Consider the following 26,852-nt stretch of genomic DNA (forward strand, 5'->3'; position numbering starts at 1 on the left):
CATTCCCTAATACTCAAACAACTGCAGATATGTTCAAAACTGTGCCCAAAATCATATCAGTGAAACAACCATGTAATTAACCCAAATCACCCCTCCCACAAACGCTTAAACCTTCTGAGCATGACAAAATGTAATACAACTTAATGTCATTGTGGAGACAGGAACCCAGCATCTTTGTTTCAACTTTTTCCTTTGTTATATATTACAGTGCTCTATAAAATTTTTCCTTTTTCCTTTTAAAGCATTTAGACAATACAAGACTAAAAGATGTCTGGAAATACGTCTTATACAAAAATGAATTTTTATCTTAAAATAACATTCAAAAAGGCACTTCATTCTGTAAGAAAAAATTCAGAGTCAGGTCAACTGCTCTAAGCAGGGGGGTAAAATTGTCTGCATAGTGGGAGGGGAAGAAAGGGAGAGAAATTCAACTGCTGAAATACAAGCTTCTTTTTTGGCATGTTTTAAGAAAAGCTGATCCAGTAAAAGATGTCCATTTATGAAATTCATTAAAAGAGTCCCATTTAAAATAGCTTCTTTTTTTTTTTTTTTTTTTCCTTTAAAAAAGTAGTCTGAACACATGACCTTAGGAGTCAGGCTTCTGAAGGCTTAATAGCATCACTCATGATTGTCCTTCGTGTCCAATGTAACAGGAAGATCAAGAGTAGCACTTCTGACAGGGGTGACCTCCCCAAAGCTTACATTTGAAAGAGCTGAAAAAGATGGAGACAGCCTCTAGCAACTGCAATCTAGTAGCAGAAGTCAGTCAAAGTTAAGGGCTACCTGTTGCAGAGTTTATGAAGCATACTGTAAACTTCTTCCTCTTTGCTTAGTCCTTCAAAGAAAGGAATAAGATCTAGCAGCTCTGTGTCTGTCATGTCATCAAACCAGGACTGCACAGGCACCTGAAACAAAGCAACCAACAAATACTAAGACGACTTCATGATGTGAAGAACATGGGAGTTTTGCCTATGTAGATGTCCTGTAATACTCATTGCCATCACAGTAAGGCAAATTGCTAGTCGTTAGCATTCAAGCGGAGCACCAGGTTCAAGTCCACGTTTTCTAGTATGCAACATCAACCCCAAATCCAACTGTAAAACAGCTGACATGCAGCTGACCTTCTCCTACATGTCCAGGTAACCTACACGACCCAACACCGGACAGCTCGATTTGCTCTGCCTCCTTGATATTCGGAATAGACTGGAAGGAAGATACAGGTTATGAAGCTATACTGACACTTTATTTACGGGCAAGTCTTTTTTTCCCCTGTAAGTGTTATCAGTGTGAGTCACTAAACATAGGCATGCAGCAACAACCCCTTCTGGCATGAGGCTGCGGAGCAAAGATTTAAACAGCGAGTACAGAACAGTTCTCTGATTAAAATATAAGACCTTAAGAGCAGGTTCAGAAAATAATGCATATAATGACACTTCTTAAATATGTGGGCTGGATTTAGGGAAGGAGTTTTGTGTATCTTCACTATGGAAGTATACTGAGGTCTTTTAAAGACTATCTTGGATCTTGTTACAAGCTCTGGTTTCTGCAGACTCAAATATCAGTTAGCTAGCAGCACTTTTCTATACATGATTAAACCACTCTGACAAGGTCCTTAATTTCATCTCCCAAATTTCTACAGCTCATTATTTTCTTGGCACTGAATTCCAAGATACCAAATGACGATCTGGATCAGGTTTTTAATTTTAACCATGAAGATAAATTAGAGCTACAGCTCCTGGTTATTATAAATGGCAACTTCAAACCATGTGTGGCACCAATCAGAAAAATGTTTTCACCCGATCATTTAAGGCATCACAGTACTGAGATCTGAATTTAAAAGCTGAATGCTGCAAGATAAATAGCTCACGTTAAAAAAAAAAAAAAAGAAAAAAAAAAGCTACTCCGGAGAGGCAGGACCATGCAAAACAGTGTCCCTAATAAAAATTTCCTATGTTGATTTTAACAGTTCACAAAAAAGGCAGCCTAAAAACATCAAAGAAAACATTGCACAGCCTGGTTGTTTAAAAGTCAGTAGATCTAAGGGGAGTTCCAGCTTGCTATCCTGGCAGCTACAAAACAAATGTGAGCATCTGTACTGACTGCAGCAATGGATGGAGCAAGTGCCAGACCATTCCATCATAGCTTCTGGAGCCGATACGAAACATACAGTGAAAATGCGCATTGCTCCTAATTATTCTCCCTCAAAGTACTGTTGTCTGCCTTTTATCCTTATTGCTAAAACTTGATGAACTTGTTGACTAACATTTCTAACTATGAAGTGAGTTATCACAAAAATACTTAAAAGGAGAAGCATAACAACACAACGGGATCTTGATTTTTTTTCTTCCCCTTAGCCACGAATACAGAACTCAGAGAGTAACCAGTAAAGCATTAATTATCTTGTCTAATAAAGTACTTTCATTCACACAATGAAATAAGATGGAGTACCAAAAGCAGTTCAAGTAAACCATCCTTTCTGTAATCACCACTCCAAAGAACAGAAACTATGCTGGCGGGCAGCTTTGCTTTTCAGAGCTAGGTTAGTTACACAGGTTCTACATGACTTGGTACTTCTCAAAACTGATGGACTTCGTGCCAAAAGCTAAAACTGAAAGCAGATGAACAGTCACAACTGTGACACACTGTCAAGATCAGTTTGCCCTAGTCCGTTAGCATTTGGCAGTGAATACCAGAACCTACCTGCAGTCTAAGAAAATACAGAAACTAATACAGTTAGCGTTCTGAAAGGCTATTTTCTGCATTAGAAAGTCTGGGCAAGGACCAGAAAGGTAAAGTTACGCTTGAGTACTTCGAATACTATGAATACTTACTGCATTTTCAGGATGGAAGATGTAAGATGCAGGAGAATTATCTACTATAATAACTTTACTCAGCTCACGTCCCAGTCGACTCAGATCCTTCACATAATTTCCTCGGTGGAAAACACAGGATTCTCTAAAGAGCCTTGCCCTGAACACACCCCAGCGATCCAGTAAGTCGGCTACTGGGTCTGCATACTTAAAAACAGAAGTTAAAAACATGAAGTTAGCAATGTGCAGATAAGGCTAATTCACAGAACTATACAAAGAAAGGACACAAAATAATTTCAGATAAAATGCCCTTTCTTCATTTTCTTCCCTGCTCCTCGTTAATTAACTTACATTCCTGCAAACCTAAAGTGATTAATAGAGAGATAATGCAAAAGTAGGTCAGTTATCTTTCTATGGAAGGCTAACTTGCACGCTAATGTTTTCTGTGATTTATAGATTAGGTTTTATTCTTAAGGCCAACTTACAGTTACGCTAGGAGTTACCTAGAAGTTGATGGATCCGGAGATCTTCACCTAACATTACCATAAAACCAGCCAATGCCAACAGAAAATCTATATGAAGGCATTTTCACAGCCAATTTATTTCTGTGTGCCTCTGAAGATCAACTGCAATGAATGCATCTGAGCTTGATGTAGCTTTTTCCAATGATGCGCTTGGAGCGACTGGGTCAGTAAGAATCTCAAGATTACCAAATTGCGTAATTGGGCCATGAAAGATCAGACAAAGATGTTATTAGGAAAAATACCCATACACAATTCTGGGAAATTCTCATTTTATATATAAGATGATACTTTAAGTGAGGCACAGCTTAGAATCCAACAATTGATATAAACTGTCCAAGGAAAAGAATCCAAATAAACCAGAACATGAAATAACCATGTACTTGAAAATGGTAGTTATAACTTATTTTTGCAGGACAGGAGTTACCATTTTCCTATATTTTAAATTGAGAAACAAAATTGATGTTGAAATCAATCATCTTTTGACTATGAAAACTGCTACACATTTAACTGCAGTATGAAAATGTTCCATTATTTAGGATTTTCACAATGCTACTGAACAGAACACGGTAAACAGAGCGCAGGGAAGAATCCTCTGATAAGAAGGCACTATAGCAGATCAAACAGGGTCCCGTCCCCTTCCACCATCTCTACACTAGGCTGGAGTAAAAGCTTACTATGCTTGAGTATTATTTAGAAATAATCAATGTAATTTTACAAACGAGACACCACAAATACAACACTGAAAGAAGTGAAGAATTTAAGATGTCTACTACTGTAACGTCTACCACAAAACTACCTACGAGGTACTACTGCTACTGGAGACCAGAGGGCACAAAATATTCCTGTTGATGTTTCAAGCTTTACAAAATGTCTAATTTTCTAACTCCAGATTGCAATTGCACCTTGACAGAACAAAGATGTGTTCCCAATTTTCAGACGCATTAAATTTCTGAATCACTGGTTGATCATGTAGATAGCGTTAAATATGGCGTATTTTATTTCATGCCCAGCTTTAATATACTGCTTTACTCGCACACTATTTGTTCTAATTTCTCACTATAACCATGGTAACTTGTAAGCCTTTCATATTGGCATTATGAGCAATGCATGGAGGCTACATTATGAGACAAGCCCATATGTGATGGTGTTACCATGGAAACACTTACCCACACACTAGCAGACAAAGTACACACTGTCAGACAAAGAAGCAGAAAAGAAGGGGAAAAATTAAGATAGTACCAACTGTGGAAATAATTATCCATAGAAAACCCAACCAAAAGTCCACTGACCAGCATCGCAAGGGCTAATGAGATGAAGAGAGGAACAAACCTTGGCTAGACTGGCTGTGAAGAGTACACATTCAAAGAGCTCTCCCATCCTCTGAAGAAATTCATCCACATGTGGTCGTTTCAATACATAAACCTGGAATGATAATGACTATTTAGGTCAAATGGTGTTTAAGGTAAAAGGAAAGGAAAAAAAAAAACCCAAAACACTCCTGTAATCCTAACACTTGAAGAAACAAAAGTTAACATGGAAGCAGTTCAAATGAAATGCTGAAAGGAAAAAAAAAAGTATACAAGATAAAAGTAGACATCCAATAATGAGAAATTTGAATGCATGGGCTGCCAAGACCCATGCTGATTATGCAATTGCAAATACTGTGCATCATCTGGAGGGATGCTTCTTGGAAAAACTCATTAAAGGCAAAGAGAGACAGTAGGGCTTCTCAAGAAGCGAGGATTCAGATCTCTCAACTGAAACGATTTTGGTGCTGGTGTCTTCAGTCCTGAAGAGTTTTACAGAAGGAATAAATCTGATGAAACCTCTATGATGACAGGAATTGCACAATAGGGAACTGTCTTCTTCCTGTGGCTAATTCTTTCATTTTTTAAATTCCAGGCGCTAAGTACCATATCTCACTACGGGTAGTTATCAGTCATCCGGCTCTGCAGAGAGCTTTCACCAAAAATCTTCATAGCACCATGCAGAATGTCTAGCAAATGCTGCTTTCAAAATTCGGTGGCAAAGTCTACAGCATCTTCTACTGTGACTTTGCCATAAAGGTGGTAAATACTCAGGATCTCTCTCCTCTTGAGCAGCTTCGTTTCAGCAACGTTATATTGCCTTTTTGCACTGACAACCATACAGGCAAGCTTGGCTGCCTACTGTCAACAACCTGATTAACAGATATTAGAGACTCCTTGCCTCTCTTTTCAGAGTAAGGAAGATGATTTGTGTTCACAGAAAATACCAAGATAAGATAACTGCTGCTCAGAAAGCTTACAAGTAGTTCACAATACACTGGGAAGCTGAAGAGGGGAGTCTGCTTGAGAAATATTTATCTATCTTGTTTGCACTTAGATTAAAAGTTTGAGAGAAAACACTGGCAGCATTTTATCTTCTTCGTTTGGCAAATAATCCTTAACACTGGAAATTTCAAGTGGAGAAGTCTGGCATAGAACTGAGTTCAGGAAGAACTGCAAGACTGATGCAATTTCAGGAATTTCTTTCTTTGATATGTAGAACTAGATTAATTGTATGTATATTAGTATGAATCTAGTAAAAAAGAGGTAAAAAACATAAGGCACCCAGAGAAAAAGCCTGAAGGAGAAAAATATGGAAATACCAGCTTGAACTGAAGTGTAACAATTAAAGCCTTTAGCAAAAGAAGAAAAAAAGTTGCATAACAAGGACTGAAATTGAAAACCTAAATCTGAAAGCGAAGTTTTATTAAAAACATACATGATGGAGCTGTACCTTAACGACCAAAGCAGAAATGTTACTTACTTTTCCACTTTACTTTAGCTCATACCATGAAGACATGATCTGCTCTAAGTTATTTCTATGATGTTTAACTAAACTATTTCTGGCCCCTCATATTCAAGTAATACATTCAAACTTTGATACAGATAAGAATTTATAAAAAAAATAAAAATAAATCTGGGTTAAACCACCACAGCAGCACTTAACCAATCAATTAAATAAATGTGACATTTTATGAATTAAAGACAGTTAAGAGATGTACTTCAACACTGCTCTCTTTCCAGATAACTACAGCAAAGTTTCCTATATTTCACTAGGCATAAACCAAGTAATTTCCTCTCCTGTAACAATGCAATTAATTTTTCACTTAAATCTTACTACATCAAGTTGTTCTGTAGTATTTCCTTTCCAAATTAATCTTCAAATTTTTAAAGACACAGGTAGAAAGACAGTTGCAGTCCCTCTGCATTTGGGTAGTCAGAAAGAGACCATCCAACTTGCCAGTTATAAGAGGAAAGATAGGAGGATGTAAGCTATTCCTTAACTCTACAGTTCATAAGACGTTCTTAATTCTTTAGCCTTAAATTATATTCCTACACTTATTTTTGAAGGCACAAAAGGGACACCCCAAAGTCTTAAAGTCGTTCTTGGATAATTAGTGCTGGAATCTAGTATTAGTTTCCCTTTTAAAACCCAGTGTTTTCAGCCACAGCAAAACAAGTCTCCTCTTTGCTCTCCATCCCTATCTATGCCTGTGTCGGTGAAGTATTTCCACTTGGAATGTAATTACAAACTCCAAGCCAAGGATATGAACTTTGTTGCTTGCAACATAACCCACCTCCTCCATAAAGACAGCATACAGTAAATCAACCCAGTAGCTACAGACCGAGAGCTCCTTAATCACAGGCTTGCAGACAGGAGTGGACTTATAAAAGCAAGTATTTGCAATATGCACTCTTCTGGCAATTTGTAGGTCTCCTAATACTGCAACTAGTCAGTATTAGCTGTAAGAACACAGCATTTTAAGTTATATTGTCTTCCTTCTGCAGTTTAGATGTCTTGATCCACCACAGAGTGCCCTCAGCCTCCTCTACTTGAGTTTCTCTTGCTGTTTTGCCTTAAATCTTACCTATTGGGCTCTGGCCAACAGATTCGCTTCTCATGTTAAATGCCTTATTAATAATAAATGTGATCTCTTAGGATGAGGTCTCACCAAATTTTTCCCTTAATTCTCTCCCTCTCTAAAAAGCCCCAACTCCTTCACCCGTTTTTGGTGTGGTTTTTTTTTTTTTTGGTGTGGTGTGGTGGTTTTGGTGGTTTTTTTGTTGCTGGTTGTTTTTTTGTTGTTTGTTTGTTTGTTTTTTTTTTAATAACACTGGTTTTTTTGCAGAACAACATATCTTAATACTCTGGATGGTTATTCTCCTTGAAGTTTTTTTGAGAAGTCCTACTTGGATCCTGGAAGCAACTGCAAGCATACTGGTATCCTGGGCTACAAAGTCTCTTTGGTTTACTTCACATAAAAAGCTTTCTTCAGCTGACAGTGCAGCTCTTTTCTCCTCTTCCTCCTCATTTGGAATTTTTTCCCCTTTACTTTGTTAGTGGCTGGACTTGAATCTCAATGCTGCATGGTTATTTGTGGCTTGGCTTTTTCCTCCGTTGCCTGATGTCTTTAGTTTAAGTCTCTAGACTAACTGGCTCCTGGCATTTTTCTGAGATTTATATACTGTCTTCAGGGCATTAAAAAAACCCCCCTCCAGTTTTTCTGTATTGTATGCTCACTAATTTCTTCCTTATCACAGTAAGAATTTAGAGGAATACAGTCTTCTTTTTTTTTATTTAAAATGAACCCTACTCTTAAAATGTTAAGGCACAAATCAGGCAGTAGGCATGTTTTCACAGGATTCTGTACTTACAGCTGCTAATGGCAGAACACAAGTAATTATCTTTAATTGTTTTCAAGCATTTGGTATTTCCACATACATTTTCTATACCTCAAAGCAGTCTTAACCTAAAGAGACTCAGTATTTGTAAACCAAAAGAGAAACCCAGCTCAATTTTAATCAATTAAATAGGACACAAAGAATTGCCTTTCAAAACCAGCTTTACAATAACGAAATCTTCAAGTAATGACAAAGAAATCTGCCCATGACAACTCAAATTCCTGTAATCTCCTGTTTTGTGGGCTGGGTACATCTTCTTAACAGCAAGCAGAAAATAACACGCGTCCTTGAGCCTCGTCTTTCTGGTTCACACAGTTGTGGTTGCCTCCCAGTGCAAGTAACCAAGAATAGGCCAGCTAGAATGGATACAGCCTATCCTGGATTACTTGAACCAGGCCACAGCCATCTGTAAGAAAATCAAAGAATTTTAGCCTTTACAGAAAGGAAGTTTGTTATTCGAACAGTGTTTTCCCCCACCAGTAAAAAACATTTTGTACATTACATTCGAAGTATACATGCCAAACATTTCTTTAGCTTTCAACAACTAAAAATAAGCAATTGTTAATTGAATTTCAAAAAAAAAAAACCAACCCCAAAACAAAAAACAATAAACACCACACTTAAAAACCAGTTTTACTCACTTAATAAAGAAATTACATTCTAGAATGAAATTCCAAGTAACACCAAATCAAACTCTTCCTGGCTGCCCTCTTTATTCTTTGACACCGACAGCAAGGCACAAAGGCATTGCAAGTCAATTTGGATAAAAGACAACGGGCCACCATACCCTAAAAATCTTCACTCACCGGGGATTAAAGCTGTATTTAACGCACTGTTTCTAATCTGGGGGTCATGACTGCGCTGCACTTGTTAAATGGGAAGCACGTTCCAAAAGCGAGGACGCGTTCTTGCAGAAGTTACGTCAAGGGTACCAAACAGGTTGAATGTCTTTCTCCAGCCACTACTTTCACCCTCAATAAGCTTCCTCTAAAGAGCAGTCTCGGTTGCAACACATTTCACTGGGCTTCCCACAGTTTCTCACTTATAATTTGGTAGAGTAGGGGACCAGCTCCGATTTCCTTTTATTCAGAGAACCAGAGAGAAATGAGAGAACTGGCCAGAAGAGTGTCAGCTTGCATTAGAACTGCCCTTTTGTATCTGTGCCATCATTTCCAACACAAAGTGTGGGATTCATCTCCTGTAACTTTAGCTGCCCCGTAGAAGGGCACAGTCTCTGCAGGCATCTAAAGACCCACAACAGAAGGAAAGAGAGGTACCTCCACACATGAGTTATTTCCTTGTAAAATAAACTGACGAATGCTTTCTAAAGACAAGGTAAATTAAGCTAGAGAAAGAAAGACGGGAGAGAGACAACTGGTGTTCAGAAAAGCTATTTTTTAATCTAGGGAAGCTGGTTTACCCAAGCACCCTTTAAGATGATGATTTAAATTGTCCTCCCTATAGAAAAACAAGAGCCTCTCTGACCTTTGGATTACAAATGACAGAAGGGAAAATAAACTCCCCAAACTAAAGACAGCCTTTTTTGAATACCTCTGTTGCACAACAAAAAATTACAACATTTACCACGAACAAAACTCGTTAGAGAAGTCAGTCTCAAAACTCTTTCAAGTGTACAGCAATGGAATTTGCCACAACTTTCATTTTTGGTATGAGAGATCTGAAGAATCTCATATAATTTGAAATTTCTTTCTGAATGGACACTTCTGAAATGGTGTTCTCCATTTGTTTTCCATGGGGTTCTGTCTAAGGCAGAGTTCAATTAGAACAATACTCTGTCAGACAATCTCCTGCTTGATAAGATACCAGGCTTACTGGTAAAGCAGGTAGGGATATGCACTACAGACAGTATGGTTCCACAACACTTCACATATCCCGTGGTATCTTAAACGGATGGAAGTATTTCCCAATGCCAATGATTAATCTTTGAGTATATAAACTGCTTAAGAAAATGGACAAGCATTATACAGATGACAGATTCTGACAGATAACAAAAATTGTTGGTATTGGTTCGTTTATGCCCTAACTGAATAAAAAAATTACAGGTTTGAAGTGGGAACTGGCTGTCAAAGCTCTACAACCTGTGTTAACGCACATCAGACTAAGCCAGAATGTCCGCTTTCACCCTTGAACAGTCGGAGACTAACTTCACTTGACCTTCTCTGTCAAGAGCATCCTTCCTCCCGTTCATGTTTAGGGTATGTACAAATCCACTCCCTGTGACCAGTTGTGGTGTTTTTTTTTTTCCCCATATGCAGTCACCTTGAGTCCGTAACTGCATTAAGTTTGGTGAAGAATCTGAAAGTTTGCAGCAGGGAATGGAAAAGCAACAGGCTTTTGAAGTGCTTGACTGTAAAGCCCAAATAGTCTTTTATTGGGTTTTGTTTCAAAATGTAAATATATAATCTTGACAAGCTAAGTGATCACAATCCTAAGCCATTCAAAATTGTTAGGCAACCTATTTTATTCCCTTTCAAAAGCATTCTAGAAAGTTTTAGGAGAGAAAATGGCTGTGTTACAGCACCAAACACAACTAAAGCCCACATCAAATGAGGACCGACAATATCACAATACAAACCTCCTGAAACATCACTTATGTGTTTTAAGCATTGAGCTGTGGTGAACATTACAGGTTTAAGTACTCTAGATATTGAATTTTTCTACATAAAACAGGCGCAGTGTAAAAATTGTCAAAGCAACTATCACTTTAAAACACGTTTCAGTCCACTGACTGACATTTAGTAATTCTTTTAAGAGTGACAATTACATGGATGGTTTTCATAACAGGAAATCAAACAAAACTATGAACTAACTTTATGATTTATCAATTTTTCCAAGATCAAAATACTAACCTATTTGTTCAAGTAAAAATAATCCATATAAAAGACAGCATTTCAAAAATTAAAGCATTTAAAATCTCCATTAAATCACATCCAGGGAAGATTTGCAACTCAATAACTGCATTATCTTTAACCTACAACAACCAACAGAACATGTTTCAAACGATTTGCAAGATTCACATATCAGAAAGGCTCAACTTCACATTAACCAGTATAACCCGTCTCCAGCAAGAACTTTAATGTTTGTCTGAAGAGGAAAATTTATGGCATTGTAATTTATTTCATTCAACGTTTTCAGAAATGACTACTGATTAAAGACACCAAGCTAAGATACATGAAGGAGACTGATTTTCAAATTATGGGTGTTTTGCATTTACTGAAAACCATTTCACAGAGTCTTAAGTGAAGTTCTTAAAGAATAAGACATAAAAATTAGTCTCCTTGCAATTTTGTCTGGACCTTTTGAAGATGCTGAAGTGTATAAAAAGTCCTATCAGAGGAACTTAAATTACTTACAGGAAGAAAAGGGGACAGAACTTAAATGTAGATTGCCACAAAAACTGAAGAAATGTCTGTTCTTCCTTAATATTTTTATAAAGCTCTGACCAAATGAACTACCAACAGACATTAAAGCCAAATTATGTCCTGTTTGTCTGTGGAGGGAATGAGAAACGCAGTATTCAAGTAGTTTTTTTCTGGGCCTAGCAATGTTTGAAAACATTTTAAAACTGACAAAGAGTCAAATATTGAAGTCCTGAGAGAGAGATTCTGGAGAACTGAAAAAGTTAAAATCGAGACTTAGCAGTTAGAAACTACATACCTGATCAAACAGGGATGCCTGTCTGGATGATACATTGCAGAGTACACAGCTTTTGTATTTTGCAAAAGGACAAGTTAGTGAATGTAAAGCAGCAAATGGAGAAAGATAATGCTCTGGGACACTGAGGACAGTTCCACTACTAGGACAACGCTAAAGGAACAACAGCACTTACCTGATGTATGGTTCCATCAATTTCAACAGGAACGATGAAATCAGCATTGCTAATTGGCTGGAAAGAATGACAAGGAAATAAATCAACGTTAAAAATAAGATCATTAGAAGGAAAATTTCAGAGGCATAAAAGAGAAGAGTACTTCTCAGGAACAAGTTAATAAGCCTTACTGACTACATAGATCCATTCTGTGTGTATGCCCTTTACACGTACAAGTGAGAAGCCTTACACAGCTGTATTCACCAGATACTGCACTTACCTCTTTCATATTTTTAAGCTTCATACAATGTAATACACTTTACTGTTTGAATAACCTCCACTACCACTGAGTGCGTTTACCAGGAAAAATATCTATCTGGATAACTCTTTCATCAAGTCTGTGTGGGTGATGACAAAGAAATTCAGCTATGTGCTTCACGTATTCTACTCTGGGTCACCAATTAGTAATTAATTAAAAATAAAGACAGTGGTAAAAGTAATACCTAACGGTTATATGTGAATCAGGAGCTGCAACAAGCTGCAACAAGACTTAAGTCGTAGAGTTAAATGATTCTCTAGATGCGATACCTCAAGAACATGCTATACCAATCAAATTAATAACGTAAAACTGCATTTTAATTCAAAAGGGAAGAGCAGGCACACTCTGTCCAAGTCCCTGAATCCGGTTTTCTAGCCTGCTGAATACAACTTATTCCTTAAGACTTACTGTGAAAAACTATTGGTCAAGTAAAATTACTTTGGAAAGCAGAAAAGTATCCTTTTAGACAGTTTAAGAGTACATAGTCTAATCTTGGCTAGACAGTAGTGGTAGTTGGGGAACACACTCCTAACAATGTTTACTAGTTCAAATGGACATCAAACTTGGCAGAATCCTTTGGTACGGCTCATACATTACATCCGTGATGAAAAAAATCATGTAAACATGCCTGGCTGAAGTTTGTAACTCATTCCATGATCTGCAGCTTGGAAATGGCTGAGACACTACAGCTGCAGTTAAAATATAGTTTTAACACGACTGATTAACAGACAATACGCTTCATGGATAACAGCCCAAAATGAAGGCTGGGAGCAGTCTGGCTGGTAACTGGTATGGCATTACTAAGGTAAGGCTGGAAAACATCTTCACTCAGCTCTGTTAGACTTGTACAGACTCTCCCACCTGGTTTTCCGGATCAGCCAATAGACTGATCTCAAGTACCACCAAGGAGGTGCCCCTGAAGAATCTGAGAGACTAGAAACAGCCTTCAAACCCATTCGGGGGGGCAAGGGGGTGCCAAGCAAGCAGAGAAGCAGCCAAGGTAAAGAGAATGAGCTGCAGATCACAAACTGGTGAGCCTAAACAGGTGCTCTGTGAGAAATGGTAGGAAAAAAGAATCCTGCAGTATTAACCGGATAGTATCACTTTGATCCCATTCCCTGGAAAAACGAGATTCTAATTCCACTGTCAAACAACTGTAAGAATCTATACGGAGGGCAACACCCTCTCTCAGTAGTGAAGTAATAAGGAAGATGGTTTGATCTGACGTCTGCAAGTGCTGTGTCAGAGGGCAAATGAGAAGCTACACCGAATCTACTTGTCCTGACCAACCAGTATTGGCAACCAAACCTCCAGAGCAGCCAATGCTGGAAAAGTCCATCCTGTTGATGACCACTGTGCTACTATGTTCTAAAGAATTCCTCAAATATCTGCAGATACAATCTAGATTTTTTTTTTTTTGTAAGCTGACTTCAAGCAATTTCCAAGATATAGCCCCCCTTCTGCTTCTAAAAAAGACAGAGGGGATGCTCCCATCTGTTACCTGCATGAAGCCCCTCAGACAGAGAAGATACTCTGCAGCATCTCTAATAGCCACAGAACAGGTACACAAAAATGTTCTGAAGCTTCACCTTAAAAGAAACCCAAATGAACTGTCAGTAAGATTCAGCCACCAGTTTTCAAGTGGGTGCCAGCTCCGTGCATACTTTGAAGAGACTTGCACACACTTGAAGAATTTATATATGCATGACTCCCTTAAGCAAGATAAATATTCTGTAGCAGCAGAAAAAGAATAGGTCACTGCAAGTTGCTAAGGTTTTGAAGCCCACTGATAAAACTACAGCTATTACTAAACTTTCTTAACAGGAGCAACACCAACCAGATGTCAGAGAAAACCACATTCTGTTTAGACAACTTAATTTTTGCTAACAAATAAAACTCACCCTTAGACTTTGTAACACTCACCAAACTACTCTTAACTACGTATTTGCTTCCCCCACTTATACTTTAGGTACTATGTAGCTCTCTTGGCACAAGTGACAAGGAAGAGAGCACGGACTGGGGTTCTGTGCTTCATCACGATGGAAAGATAGGAGAAAAGTCTGCAACAATTTGCTGGATAAAGGTTTCTGGGGTTGCACATGTGAAGCACATACATGCCTCAAGTGGGAACTAGAGACAGAGCATGAAAGAAGACAATCTATTTCCATTGAAAATCTTCACTTCAGTTAGAACTGTTTCTATTTAATAAAAAGCTTCAGAGTTTTAAATGTTCTAAAAGTGTTTCACAGCCAGTTTTGAATATGGCTACATTCTAGACTTGCATGTGGTTTAATTCATTTTATACCAAACCATGTTTACATGTCCTTGATTTAATAATTTATGATTTTTGCTTCTATTATTGTTTTATGATGGGAATGATAACTATAACGTCTATCTATTCCTTTTTTACTCTTGCCAAAGCACCCCAAACTTTATTCCTTTAATATGCACTTAACATGAAAGACTAGTACCTCCTTAAAGCTTCACAAATATGCAGGGGCATAAAAAGACAAGAATTACCCTCCTTCAGATGTTGCTGCTTTCACAAAAAAGCACTTTAAATACTCTGGCTCTCTGGTTGTGTTAAAAAAAAAAAAATAAATTATCTGCATTTGAAATATGAAGCCTATTTCGTAACAGAATTATGAATTCTAAAATATCATGTGTTTTAAATAAAGCCTTTTGTACTAAAGATCACAAATTTATGTATGCTTTTACAGCTTTTAAGTGGGGACCTGCCTGGGTAGAGCAGACATGTTTTACTGGGCGGGGGGGAAAAAATACAACGAAAAGAAACTGCAAAAGTAACTTGATTATTCAGGCAGAGAGGTGCGCATATAGGTGTTAAAACTCCTGCTCTTCTGGAAATCCATCAGTATTTTTGATGACCGCAACAGCCTTACTTCAGCTGAAGTACTTCCTTTTATGAAACAAAATCCAAACAGCACCACTGGACAGTGCCAGCCACTAAACAACTAAAGCCATTTCCTCCAACACTTGGTTTTCTCTTACATACTCCCATCACAGGGCTTCACACTGAGATAACGCCATCGTAGCTGCAAGACTCTAATACCACGGAAACTCCAACATTTGCCTAACGCTATTTACTTCACACAAAAACGGACCAGTTTTCTTTTCCTAAGACAAAGCATTATTCAGTGTTCAAGACTAAGTAGAATAATCTTTTGATTTTTCTTAAATATCTATTTAACATCATTTAAATACCCATTAAATATCATTTGAATAAATGGGATGATTAAAATGAGCCCACTAAGAAAGCACTCTACAATAAAGGCAAACCTCAATCCTATAAGGAAGGATTTACACTATGTCAACCATTAAACATATACTTCATCAAAATGATTAAAAAAAAAATTAATAACCACCTAAATTGAATCTCATTTTGTTTCAAAACCCAGAAAAATCACAGTACAAAGTTACCCACAGCATTCAGAAAGCAAACTTTTATTTTTACATTTCAGATAACACCAAGCCTAATACTTCATTATTTTTATGTAAATGTAGACTTTTAAATTCAGCTTTCCCTTCCTATTTTTGACTCTCATTTAATTAGGAAGGCATGGTCCCTCCCTTCCCAATCCAGCTGCGTTTCTAATCTCCCTGAAAAATTCTCAAGTGCAAGTTCAGTCTGGGTATAGAAGACAAGGATCTGGCACTGAGGTTAAGAGGTTCCTGTATGCCACCACAAATTGTTATATACCATTAGGCACAATAAAGACAGAGAAGAATCTTAGTTTCAGTTTGAGGCACAGGAATATTTGTTCTAGTATCTCCATATAAGGTCTTCTTTAAGTCAACAAAGACAGGCTGTTGCCAAATTCTAACCACAACATGAATTATGGTTTGCGTATTTAAATGCTGGCAACTAAATACTGCAGGATTAAAATGTTGAGTTTATGCTAGCAGTGAAAAATGGAGTGCAACCAAAACTAGAAGACTATAAAGCTGGTAGTAACTCTACTTTGCTACTAGTATGGAAACATACTATTGATTCTTACAAATTCTCCAATTAAAGTATAAAACTAGCAGATGCTTTATTGTGTCTGACATTTACTAATCAGAAATGCTAACAGTACTCTGAGTCAATTTACGTTATTTGCATTTCTGAGTTCTCCTGTTCTAACTTTAGCCCTACTTAATAGAAAAATACCACTACTTCCACCACATGCTGAAATCTGAAGGGTTAAAAGTTGCTTCTAGAAGATGACTGACTCATCAGCAACAGCTAAATGCTATTTGCTTTTCTGTTGTGAAAGCTAAATACTTAAAAACACTTACTGCATTGGGACAGCAGCCTGACACGGAAAGCAATCTTCTTGGCAACAGAGCACAGCAATCACTGCTGCCCAAAATCTACTGGTTTGAGGTACATCTACCCAGCATAAAGCTGTAACGAGTTTCCATTCTCCTAGACTAACTATGGCATCATTTAAACATCAAAAATGAAACTGTATTTGCAGAGCAACAAGTTTTATACCTGTTAAAATACAGGCCCTTGTTGGAATAGTTACCATTTAAAGCCATAAAGCCAATAACTATTCCAGGCCTTGTTGCAGTCAGTGTGACTTTCTCAGAATCAAAAAAAATAGCAATGTCTGTGTTACTCGCCTTACAGCTAAATTAGGATGAATAATCATAGGAGTAACAATGAGAACTACCAGGCATCCTGGGAGAGCCTGTAAGACTAGTTAATGTGTTAAGAGGCTTAACAGCTCCTACAACATTCACTGACAGATTCAAGTTGCAAGAGATCGCTTTTGAATTTACTTACCTTAAATGAACTGTGCACTAAAGTTTCATCTAAATCAATGACCACACACTTCTTCCCATAGTCTGATGCTGTCAGTTCTGGCAGGAGGTATTTAGCTGGTGGCTAAAAACAAAAAGAAAAGAGGAAGACAACAAAAAAAAAGTAAAACCTCTATTGAAGGGGCACTATTCTGCCAACATTACTATTCTAGTAATTACTGGGAACTGAAATACATGACTCAAAGTTGAATGTGTTTCTGGGCTCATCGCAAGTACATGTATGGAAATTAATAGCTCATACAATATCCATACAGATTTTTTTTTTTTTTAAATGAGAGACTTGTTTAGAGTGATCTCCAAAGCATTGGAAATGAAAATGGTAAACCACCACCACTAGCTAAAAACCAGAGAAAAATAGGACATTTGATACAATGATATCTTTTTCCAGTGGCCCTCTTCCTAATGCCTGGGTTTTGGTTGCTGCTGTTATCCTCTTCACAGTCAATGCCATTTCCAGCCATATCACACTGATGGACATTTACACAAATTGTTATTTCTGTTTGCCATGAAAGATGCTAAAGTGGAGAAATCAATCCTGAAAGAAGACAGCATTACTAATTTTATCTTCCAGGACATGTCTCCACTCTCATTTTTACCACTTGTGAGGGTGCTGACCAAGAGCTTTCATGTGGATTACGTTCCCAATCAAGTTATTACAATTGCAGTATAGAACCTAAACTAGGCTCTTCTACAGTACGCTGCCCTTACTAAAAAATGGTACCAATTACAGGAATTGACAATTTTTCTGAAAGCAATGCAGACAGTCACATAGTCTTCCGATCCCTCGTTCCCCACTTTAACATCCCAATTTGCAATACAGTTATGTTACTCTAGACTTTGGTACTGGATACTTCCTGAAATAACAGAAATGGGAGAGAACGCTTCCATTTAGAGCTGAAACACTGCTGCCACTCACTTAAAGAGGGGTTTTTTTTTTGATGAAGGAAGAGGACTAGCTTTATAGAAAAGTATCAATAGGGAGAAGCCCAAGACTGAGAGGAAATTTAATTGAGAATTGGATACAGAACTCTAACTTCATTCTTTTTCTATCTTTTTATCTGTTCAGACAATGTTGCTCTGGTAAGGATGCATCTATCATGTTTTTTGTTCTTTTCAATAGCCTTTTGTAGAGGTGCTTGCAGAGATCCGAGGCCACCCCTTCGCAGACAGCGGGTGACAAACAGACGAGTCAGACACCCTCTGAACACCCTACAGCAGCAAGTACAGATTATTAACCACTGACTGATTCCAGACGTCGTCTTAAGTTGACAGATACTGGCCAACGATGCCTATTAAGTTCTTGTTTAAATGAAGTAACTAAAAAATGAGATTCTGGACTTAAATAAAAGTGTCTTTAGCTAAAGTATAAGTTATGGGGGATTTTTAGGAGTGCTCACTGAAATTGATTCAGTTCCTTACAATTAACATCAACAACAGTTTCTTCAGCTACCGAAATGGAAGCTGCCTTGCTTACAAGCCACTTCTCTCAATGCATTTTCTCTCAGCACATATCTAACAATGACCTTCAAGAATAAACAACTTCTGCTTAATGCCTGTCAAGTATCCATCCATCACAGTAACCTAACCAGGCCGAAATTTATAGGACACCCTTTCTAGGTTATAGACAGTCCCATGTATACATTACTTCAACAACTGCTTGAGCTCTACCTCTGCTTGTTTGCAACTAGGACCAGATCTAAAGAATTTCAGTTGCTCACTCCTATTTCAAAAATCTAAAAGGTATGTAGGCACCTCACCTCAATTTTTCATAGTAAGAAGGATCCAGACTTGCAACCTAAATAGACTAAAAGTTATTGAAAGAAAAATCAAACCCATTTAAAGACAGTAATCTTCAGAACCCATGTTCTGATACTGATTTCTTGTCTTTGAAGAAGAGAAAAAGGTAGGCACATCCCAAGAAACTTTAAGCGTACTTTTTTTTTTAAAGAATAGTTCAGTTCATTTTTGTACTCTTAAGACTGTTAGTATTGAGTTCGAATATTTGACTAAGTTAATCTGCACAAGCAGTTCAAAGCCAGCAATTTCTTCTGCTATGTGAATTCTTTTTCAAACTGAAAATACCTATATATATGGAAACTATATGGAAATAGATATTCTTTCATATAAAAATATGCATATGAAAAATATGAGCACTGTCTTATCATAGATATCTTTGGGTTTTTGTCTGGAAACTAGTATGCCTGTCATCAAGAAAAGGATAGACATACACCAAGGACTACAAAATGCAAGAACCTTCAACTCTGAGAACCTGAATTCCTTGACTGCATGGTGAGAGACAGCCCATGCCCATCTTCTTCATCCACCTGCAGCTTTCCTTTCCCAAAAGCAGCGGCTGGGAGAGGAACAAGCTTACCTGCGGCATCTACAAAGAGATGCTGGTTACTTATAGAGTTTCTCTCCCTTTTCAGTACTGCCTTAGGAGATAATGTGCAATTATTGACCTAACTTTATCCAACAAGACTACATCTCAAGGTTTTTGCTGGGGAAAGTCTCCCACTAGGGCACACCAACCTTCCTACAAGCTTTGGCTTCTTGAATTCAATCTGATCCTGTTTTCAAAAACACCTGATCAACAGTTCATACATTTGAAGATCAGAAGAAATAAATTTTCCATTTCAAAACCTGTATTGCTGTTGCCCTCAACTTTGAAAACACATTTGCCAACTGATAATCTAACAGGGATAAGGAAACTATTCTGAAGCTGAAGGCACTACAAGTTGCAAGACTGCTAAACATCTGTTGTAGGATTTTGGAGCAAGGATGACATTTTTGAGGCTTTAGGAACTTAAAGGATTTGTACATAGGGTATCAGTCCATTTGTTTTCCTGCTCAAGCTTTCTGATCTAAAGCAATTTCCACATGCCAAGAGTAGCAAAGCTTTTAGGCAGAAACAAGCATTAGTCAATATTGTATTTTAATTTCCTCACTAATGGAGACATATCCAAGAAGAGTTCTAATTACCAGATTGCCATCATAGTTAATAGCGAATAGTTATGGGTCTTTGATAATTTCTTTTTTTAAATATAATAGCTTTAAAGATATCTAGGATGATTAAGAGTGTTTAATTGTGGTTAACAGCAACTCATATTTACTATGTAATACTCTCCGAAAGACTGCAGACTTCCACAGAACTCAGCAGAAAAATAACATGTGGTATCTCAGTACTGTAAGTCCTAGCTTGGTCTTCAATTCCAACAAGACATAAACTGTATACAAGTTAAAGCTTTTAAACTAGTCACTGTTTGGGATTTATGCATTCCAGCCAGGTCTCATGGCTGATCAGCTTAACAGACCTTGTAGTGAAACGACTGCTGCACTGCTTCAGTCCCGTGGAAATAGTATATTCCCTAAGGAAAAAAAAAAAAAAAAAGGGGGTGGTGGTGGCAAGAAAACAGGACTTTTGGTTGAAGCATAAACAGCTGGTCAACACAAACCTTTCAGAAATTTACTGTATAAAACAATCATAACCTTTCTTCCCTGTAGGCCCATATTTCCCACAGAGACAAGTATCAGAATTAGTAAGCCCTTTCTTTGTATACTGGAAATGTTGTCTAGCTTAAGTGCAGCACATTAATTTGCTGTTCATGTTCTGTTCAATTCACACTTTTGGTTGTACTCTACAGAGCTAACAGCTTCTCCCAGCAGTTACGCACAGAAATACTCCAATAGAAGGTAAATTATTACCTCTTAAAACACAGCTGCCAAAAGATGCTAGCTCCTGTTATGAAACAGTTCACAGAATTCTTCTAGAAAAAGTTGTAACAAGAAATTGTCTAAATGTAGGTGAGGACAAGTGAAAAAACAATATCCCAGTGCTAACATATAACTTCTGCAGGGATTCTGAGGACTAATTTTGGTACCACTCCTTAATACTGGGATTTTAAATTGAACAAAAGAAATGGACACTCCAACTCATTTAAAAGGTGCATGAGTATGGCTTCGTACGTCCATCTACCTTTTCGTTCAAAAGAATGAAAACAAGTGCTGAAGTTGCTATGGGTCTACTTTGATTTCTCTACCATACTCCTTTCCAAACAAAGCTGAGAAAAATCCATGAAAGCACAGGCGTCCTGAGCTACACTTAATATATTTTTAAGTCAGGTCTATTACAATGTGTCAGCTGGTACTGTTTTTTCTAATTTTGTGTGTGTTTATGTCGGCCCTAAAAATAAATAATTTTGCAGTATTAGGAAAAAAAATCAATTAAGCTGCTGTTTAATCTATGCCTTATCTGGAAACAGTTTCAGAATATGAGATACAAACAGGATAAAGTTCATCTTTTAAAAAAGCCAAAGTCACATTGTTTCTATTTTCTGAAGAACCTAACTTGAAGCTGGAATGTTTCTTGCTTAGCAGTTATCTCTATCAATAACCAAGTGAAAATTCATGTTAATTCAAGTTTTAAATTAAGTGCAATTAATACAGGAAAAATCTGATTGAACAGCAGATATACTTTACTGATTTGCACATATGTATGTAAAGCAATAGAAGTTCTAAAACAGGTGACCTCAGCAGACTGCCAGATTTTATACATGCATGATAAAACTCCAGAAAACCTCATATTTTGACTAGCGGCTTCAACTTGAACGTTTAACGAGTGGTGAGTGGGCAGTGCTCTTTTCAGAGTCACTAAGGAATTCTCTAAATACTTGAAGTGATTACATTTGCTATGAGCCCTATAAAAAGTAAATGTCCAACTTAATTGTGACCAAGCTCACTCTGTGTCTGTTGAGAGGATTTTTCTCCCGGTATGTACAATACATACAGTTCAAAGAGCTTATTTCTCATCCATGACCCTGTTTACCAGAGCACCAAGAACTTCTGCCTTAATGGGTTTTAAACACACGGTTAATAGTTGTCTCAGAGTGAAGATCTGGGCTCCAGCGCTCAGGACAAACAGCCCTTGTAAGACTGGCAAAGAGGACCGCTTTAATATTAGGCATTTTTCTAATATAACGTTGCATCTTCGTTCCTACCACTTTCTCCATACGCAGCTCACTTCTGTCTTTATTTAGACTATTACGTACTAATGCTTGCTGGCTTCTGTTTGACAGCCAGAAACACTCCGATACTCGGGATAGTAAATGTCACACAACTGCCTGCGGGCAACGGTTGCTTGACAACACTTGCACGTCCTGCTGGAAGAAGGCATCAGATGGCACCAGCGAAGAGGAACGAGTGTCACCTGCTCACTGAGAACTCTATATCATGACTGCAAAGATACGTTAATTTTACTGCCTTATTAAAGTGCTGGGAATATAGGTCAGCAAAATTACAGTTCTGCTAAAAAAAAAAAAGGGCAAAAAAAAAAAGCCCCTTCTTGAATCGTTCATTCTCCTACCACTACCCAAATCTAACAGAGCACTGCTTTAACATTGCAAAGACCGTGTTCTAGCAAAGTATCTCATTTCATGTTTGTACCTGACAAAGCTGTACTCATTTGTCGTTTCAAAATTTTGTTGTTTGAGTTCTTATTTCATTAACACCTACACTCACTCTTAGGCAAAATTTTATTCCAGGTCAGAGCACAGCCAGAACATGTTTTACATTCAAATAACTACTAGTAGAGCAACTACAGTCACCAAACAGAATCTGGCAGGTATGTGAAAGTAATTTAGAAATCAGTATTTTCATCCATCCAAAGTTTTCTATTCCCAGACTTGCATATATACAAATTACATGCATGTGCACGTGTGTGTATACACACACATATGCATGCAAACATATGCATGAGCCATATTAGAAGTAATTTCATATTAGAAATAATAGGTAAGAAATAAAGAGTAATTTCTAACAGTTCTTAAATCCAAGAAAGAGTGGTGAAGGAAGGAAGGAAGCGATCCGCACAGTTATAGCAATCTCCTGACACTACTGCACTGCAGCACGGACAGGGTTCCTATAGGAGGTCTTGTAATGTTGGGCTACATGAGAAGGAAGGGAAAGAGCGAAAAAAAATGGTATCTTGGGGAATATTCAGGTCCTTAGGGGACACCAAATGTCTCACAAGAGGGCTGCGTCAGTAACGCCACACATCAGCACTGCTATTTCCTAGAAAACTGCAATAATAAAGTATCATAAACAGCAAAGGAGCTCAAAAAAAGTATTTCCAGCTTTAAAAAGCCTGTCTCCATCCACATAAAAAGTAAAAAAAGAGCAGCTTTTTGACCAAAAAATGTTAAACCTAATTAAATGAAAAGCTTCAGTTTGAAGAACTTATTTTTTTCATCCTTTTATTTAGTTTTGACAAATTCAGACGCCAAACGGCATTCCAAGTTTAACCCAGGGAAGATAAGCAGAAATATTAAGGCCCATAAAACAGCTGATACTGAGAGCATCATCTTGAATGAGTGCAGTAACGCAGCTATGGCCAGTGTACTCTGCTTTCCTAAAGTGGCTTGTTTCAAACAAATTATGCAGTTTCTAACTTCTTTTCAACTGGAATATAGGGAAAAATTAGAGGAAAAGGTTTTTGTAACGGTGTCTTACATAATGATGATGAGTCACCTTTTGTTTCTATTCAAATAAGTAACTTCAACTTTCAGACTACTTCACGCATTTTCAAAATGATGAAAATTCAGAAACGAATTTAACTGAGATGCAAGATGAAAATCATATAAAACCCAAACTCTTCTTTTAGTCCCTGTATAACACGTGCAGTTCAATTCATCTCTGAGTATACAACATTACAGACAGAACATAAAATCCTTTTGTTAACATGCAACACAAAACAGACCTGTTAGACTGCAACATAAGATGAATCAAAGCAAAAGTTATGAAAATTATTAAAAGAAAAAGGGATAAAAATACATACACTTGGTATAGGCATGACCTGCATCTGGTCACCCTGGGGAAAAAGAAAAAAAAAAAAAAATCACTGTAAGGGTAATGGCTTTTAAGGGTAGAACAAAGGTCTGAAGCAGTAAATGTAGCACTCAAACATTTTAAACCAAAAGTTCAAAGTATTCAAGAAACCAGGGTGAAAAAAAATAAAAACAGGATCTTGCATTTTAGTCACTGAAATGACTGGTTAGTGTATCGGCATTTATGATTTTTAGGAGACTGGACTGGTAAAACCCATGCTATGATTAATAAGAGATGATAATAAGAAAGTACCTGTATTTACTGTAACTTTTTCAGCTTTAAGATCTACTAATGGGTATATTTGTCTATTTTCACTGCAGCAACAAGAGGCTCAGCCAGACCTTGGCAGCAGGGCAGAGACCCACTCCTTGAAGTTGGCTTCACTTGAAACAAGTGCCTCAGAAAAAAAAGCATTTTCACTTAGGCAACAGCAAAATGTCCAAGAAGGACACAATGATGATAAACTAATCCATGGAATCCCACTTTCTTCACCCAGAAAGAGGCAACAGTATCAGTGCTCTTCCTATGGTCTCACTTTTGTATTGTACTTGGGAGAAGGCAAGACAGTCTTGGCCAACTTGACCTTTTCTTCTCATCCTGGGACCTGACACACGGAGACAAAGACACTTCCATTTACAGCTTCCAAATGGAGCAGGCTGGTCACAGGGTCGCCAACTCAATATGCATGACATTTTGGGAAGTAGGAACTGTATTTTTTAATCTTTCTAACCTGTCAAAAAAAGTATTTGTTTTCTGGTGGGCACTGCACATAAAAAGGAAGCTGACCTTTCTAGCACAGCTGTTGCTTAGGTACATGATTTTATTCTTTAATTACTTAGACAACACAGGGTCTGACTACCAGCAGACTGACTATTGAAAGAGCTGTTTTCAACATCAGAACATCCTCTTCCAGCTGAAAAAGTCCCGTGCTCACTTGTTTTGGAGTCTAACATAACGTTGACACACCACTGGCAACCAAAAGTAATTCAATATTATTTTTAAAGTCCTCTTTTTATTGCTACAACAGCAGAAATTTTTACTGAAGTTTGACCAAAATCCAGAGAAGCTGATGAAGCAAGCTAGACAGTAACAACTACCATGAACTATCAAGAAGTTTGCTTTAGCAAAAAGTATCTGATTTCTATAAAAACAAACACAAAGACTGATAAGAATCCAAATTTTCCTCAAGATAATGGCAAAAAGAAAAAAATATAATTCAACACATTAATGTCCTGTTAGTGGAACATCATGTGAAGTTCGTGGGCCATCCAAGAAAGGAGTGAGTTTGAGTAGGTGCCAGTCGGATTAGCTGGCCTGTGATCAAACTGTTATCAAGGATATGGTTACGCAGGCAGAGCACAGATTGTGAAGCCGTGTTTTGTTTTGGGTTTAAAGGCTTTTTTTGCATTCACCGGTAGAGAGAATAAAACACAACTGCAGCTCCTCTTCTGTCAACAGGCGAAAACAGTATATGAGAGGTAGAGGCATATCCACAGTTACGGTACAAGATTATCTTACTCGTGGACACAAATACAGCTGTGTATCACATCAGGTTTTCCCACGGACTTCAAGAGGCACTCACCGCGGTGTAACTTGCTTTCTATTTTGGCAATCTCTTGAAGCAAGAGCTGCACCCCATGGTATTACTGTTAAGCCTGACTTTCATGGGTATCCAGAATCTAAGTTGCTAAAGGACTTGCATTACTGTTCGCTTTGTTTTTCTTGCAGAATTTCTTAAATCAAAAAACAAGAAAAACAAGTGAATTTCCTAAGAGGAACCCTAAAAGTACCTATGCAAAAATCAAAATGGTAATGATGACAACTGAAAAAACAAGCAGAAAGATACATGCAAGAATCCCCTGGTAAAGCATCATGAACAGGCAAATGCTTTTTAAAAACAAGCCTGCTATGGGAAACTTTTAAAAAGTGTCCTGCCTCATTTCCTGATGCCTTGGAACAGGAAGGGAAATAGGTCATAACGGTATCGTTTGAAACAGATGACAGATGACTGCATTTGTTGAAGTCTTTCCACGAGCTCCTGATGCTGGTAACAGGACAAAGCTGTTCCTAGAATGCCAAAATTTCTCCATTGTATCGCTAAGATAACCCAGGAACTGATTTGTCCAGCCACTGAAATCAGTTTTTTTTCATGGCACAATATATACAGATGAAACAATAAATCCTACCTTTTCCCTTAGCTACATAATTTTAGTTTGAGACACACAACATTTTCAGTACCGCGTCCGTTCATTAATGCTGTCTGTCTACGGTCGCGTACGGGATCAATGAGCATCAAGTGACAGGCCACACTATTTTGCTTTTTTAAGAACAGTCTGTATTGAAAGACAAAGACTTGTTTCATTTTAAAGAATAACCCCTTTAGAGAAGAAGCTGATCAAAAGCACAGATTTATCATATTCGTTTCTTTAACACAAAACTTATACTAGACTGTGACCGGTTCTTTAAAAACAGTAATATAGTTGCCGTTAATAGTCTCCCCATCAAAGAGTCGATGCTCATGCAGTTCCTCGAGGTCTTCTGCATGAAGAAGATACTACTTTTGACCTCAAGAACGTGCTCCCTACAAGCCGTTTTTCTCACTCTGGTAAACCATATTGACGTGGGATAGAGAAGATCCTTTTTCCTGCACTGTGTTATAAACAGAGGTTCCTGAAGCAGACAAGAGTGTTGGAGACATGACAATAGGTCATCAAAACAGCTTTCCAGCATCACCTTGGAGATGACAGCATCGTGCAGCAAAAAGCAGTGGGGAGGAGACCTAACTCTTGTAGTGGTTAGGATGGGTAAGGTGGAAATTCAAGGACTTGACCTTTCTGGCTTCATTCCTGTTACAGGGAAAGCAGCGGGGGCAGCTGCCGCCCCCAGAATAAACCTTCTTCTAATTCTGTCTTCTTCCCTGTTGAGTGCGGATCAAGATCTTCTCCTCTA

General features: G+C 37.7%; 1 protein-coding gene across 3 annotated transcripts in view; it reads right to left on the bottom strand.

Moving 5' to 3' along the window:
- Positions 1–557: 557 nt before the first annotated feature.
- Positions 558–26,852, bottom strand: part of CTDSPL (CTD small phosphatase like) — a 78,393-nt gene continuing 52,098 nt past the window's right edge. The window contains exons 3-9 of one of the 3 annotated variants that reach the window (XM_050915653.1): positions 23,854–23,886; positions 20,336–20,389; positions 16,984–17,085; positions 11,894–11,950; positions 4,664–4,756; positions 2,832–3,017; positions 558–905 (exon numbers count right to left, since the gene is read on the bottom strand). In XM_050915653.1, the coding sequence (XP_050771610.1) occupies positions 780–905; positions 2,832–3,017; positions 4,664–4,756; positions 11,894–11,950; positions 16,984–17,085; positions 20,336–20,389; positions 23,854–23,886 (651 nt within the window). In that variant the 3' untranslated portion in view covers positions 558–779. The remainder of the gene's footprint in view (positions 906–2,831; positions 3,018–4,663; positions 4,757–11,893; positions 11,951–16,983; positions 17,086–20,335; positions 20,390–23,853; positions 23,887–26,852) is intronic. The other 2 variants (XM_050915654.1, XM_050915656.1) reach the window with 2 other exon arrangements.

The sequence above is a fragment of the Gymnogyps californianus genome, chromosome 2 (assembly GCF_018139145.2).
Source record: "Gymnogyps californianus isolate 813 chromosome 2, ASM1813914v2, whole genome shotgun sequence".
Classification (NCBI taxonomy): domain Eukaryota; kingdom Metazoa; phylum Chordata; class Aves; order Accipitriformes; family Cathartidae; genus Gymnogyps; species Gymnogyps californianus.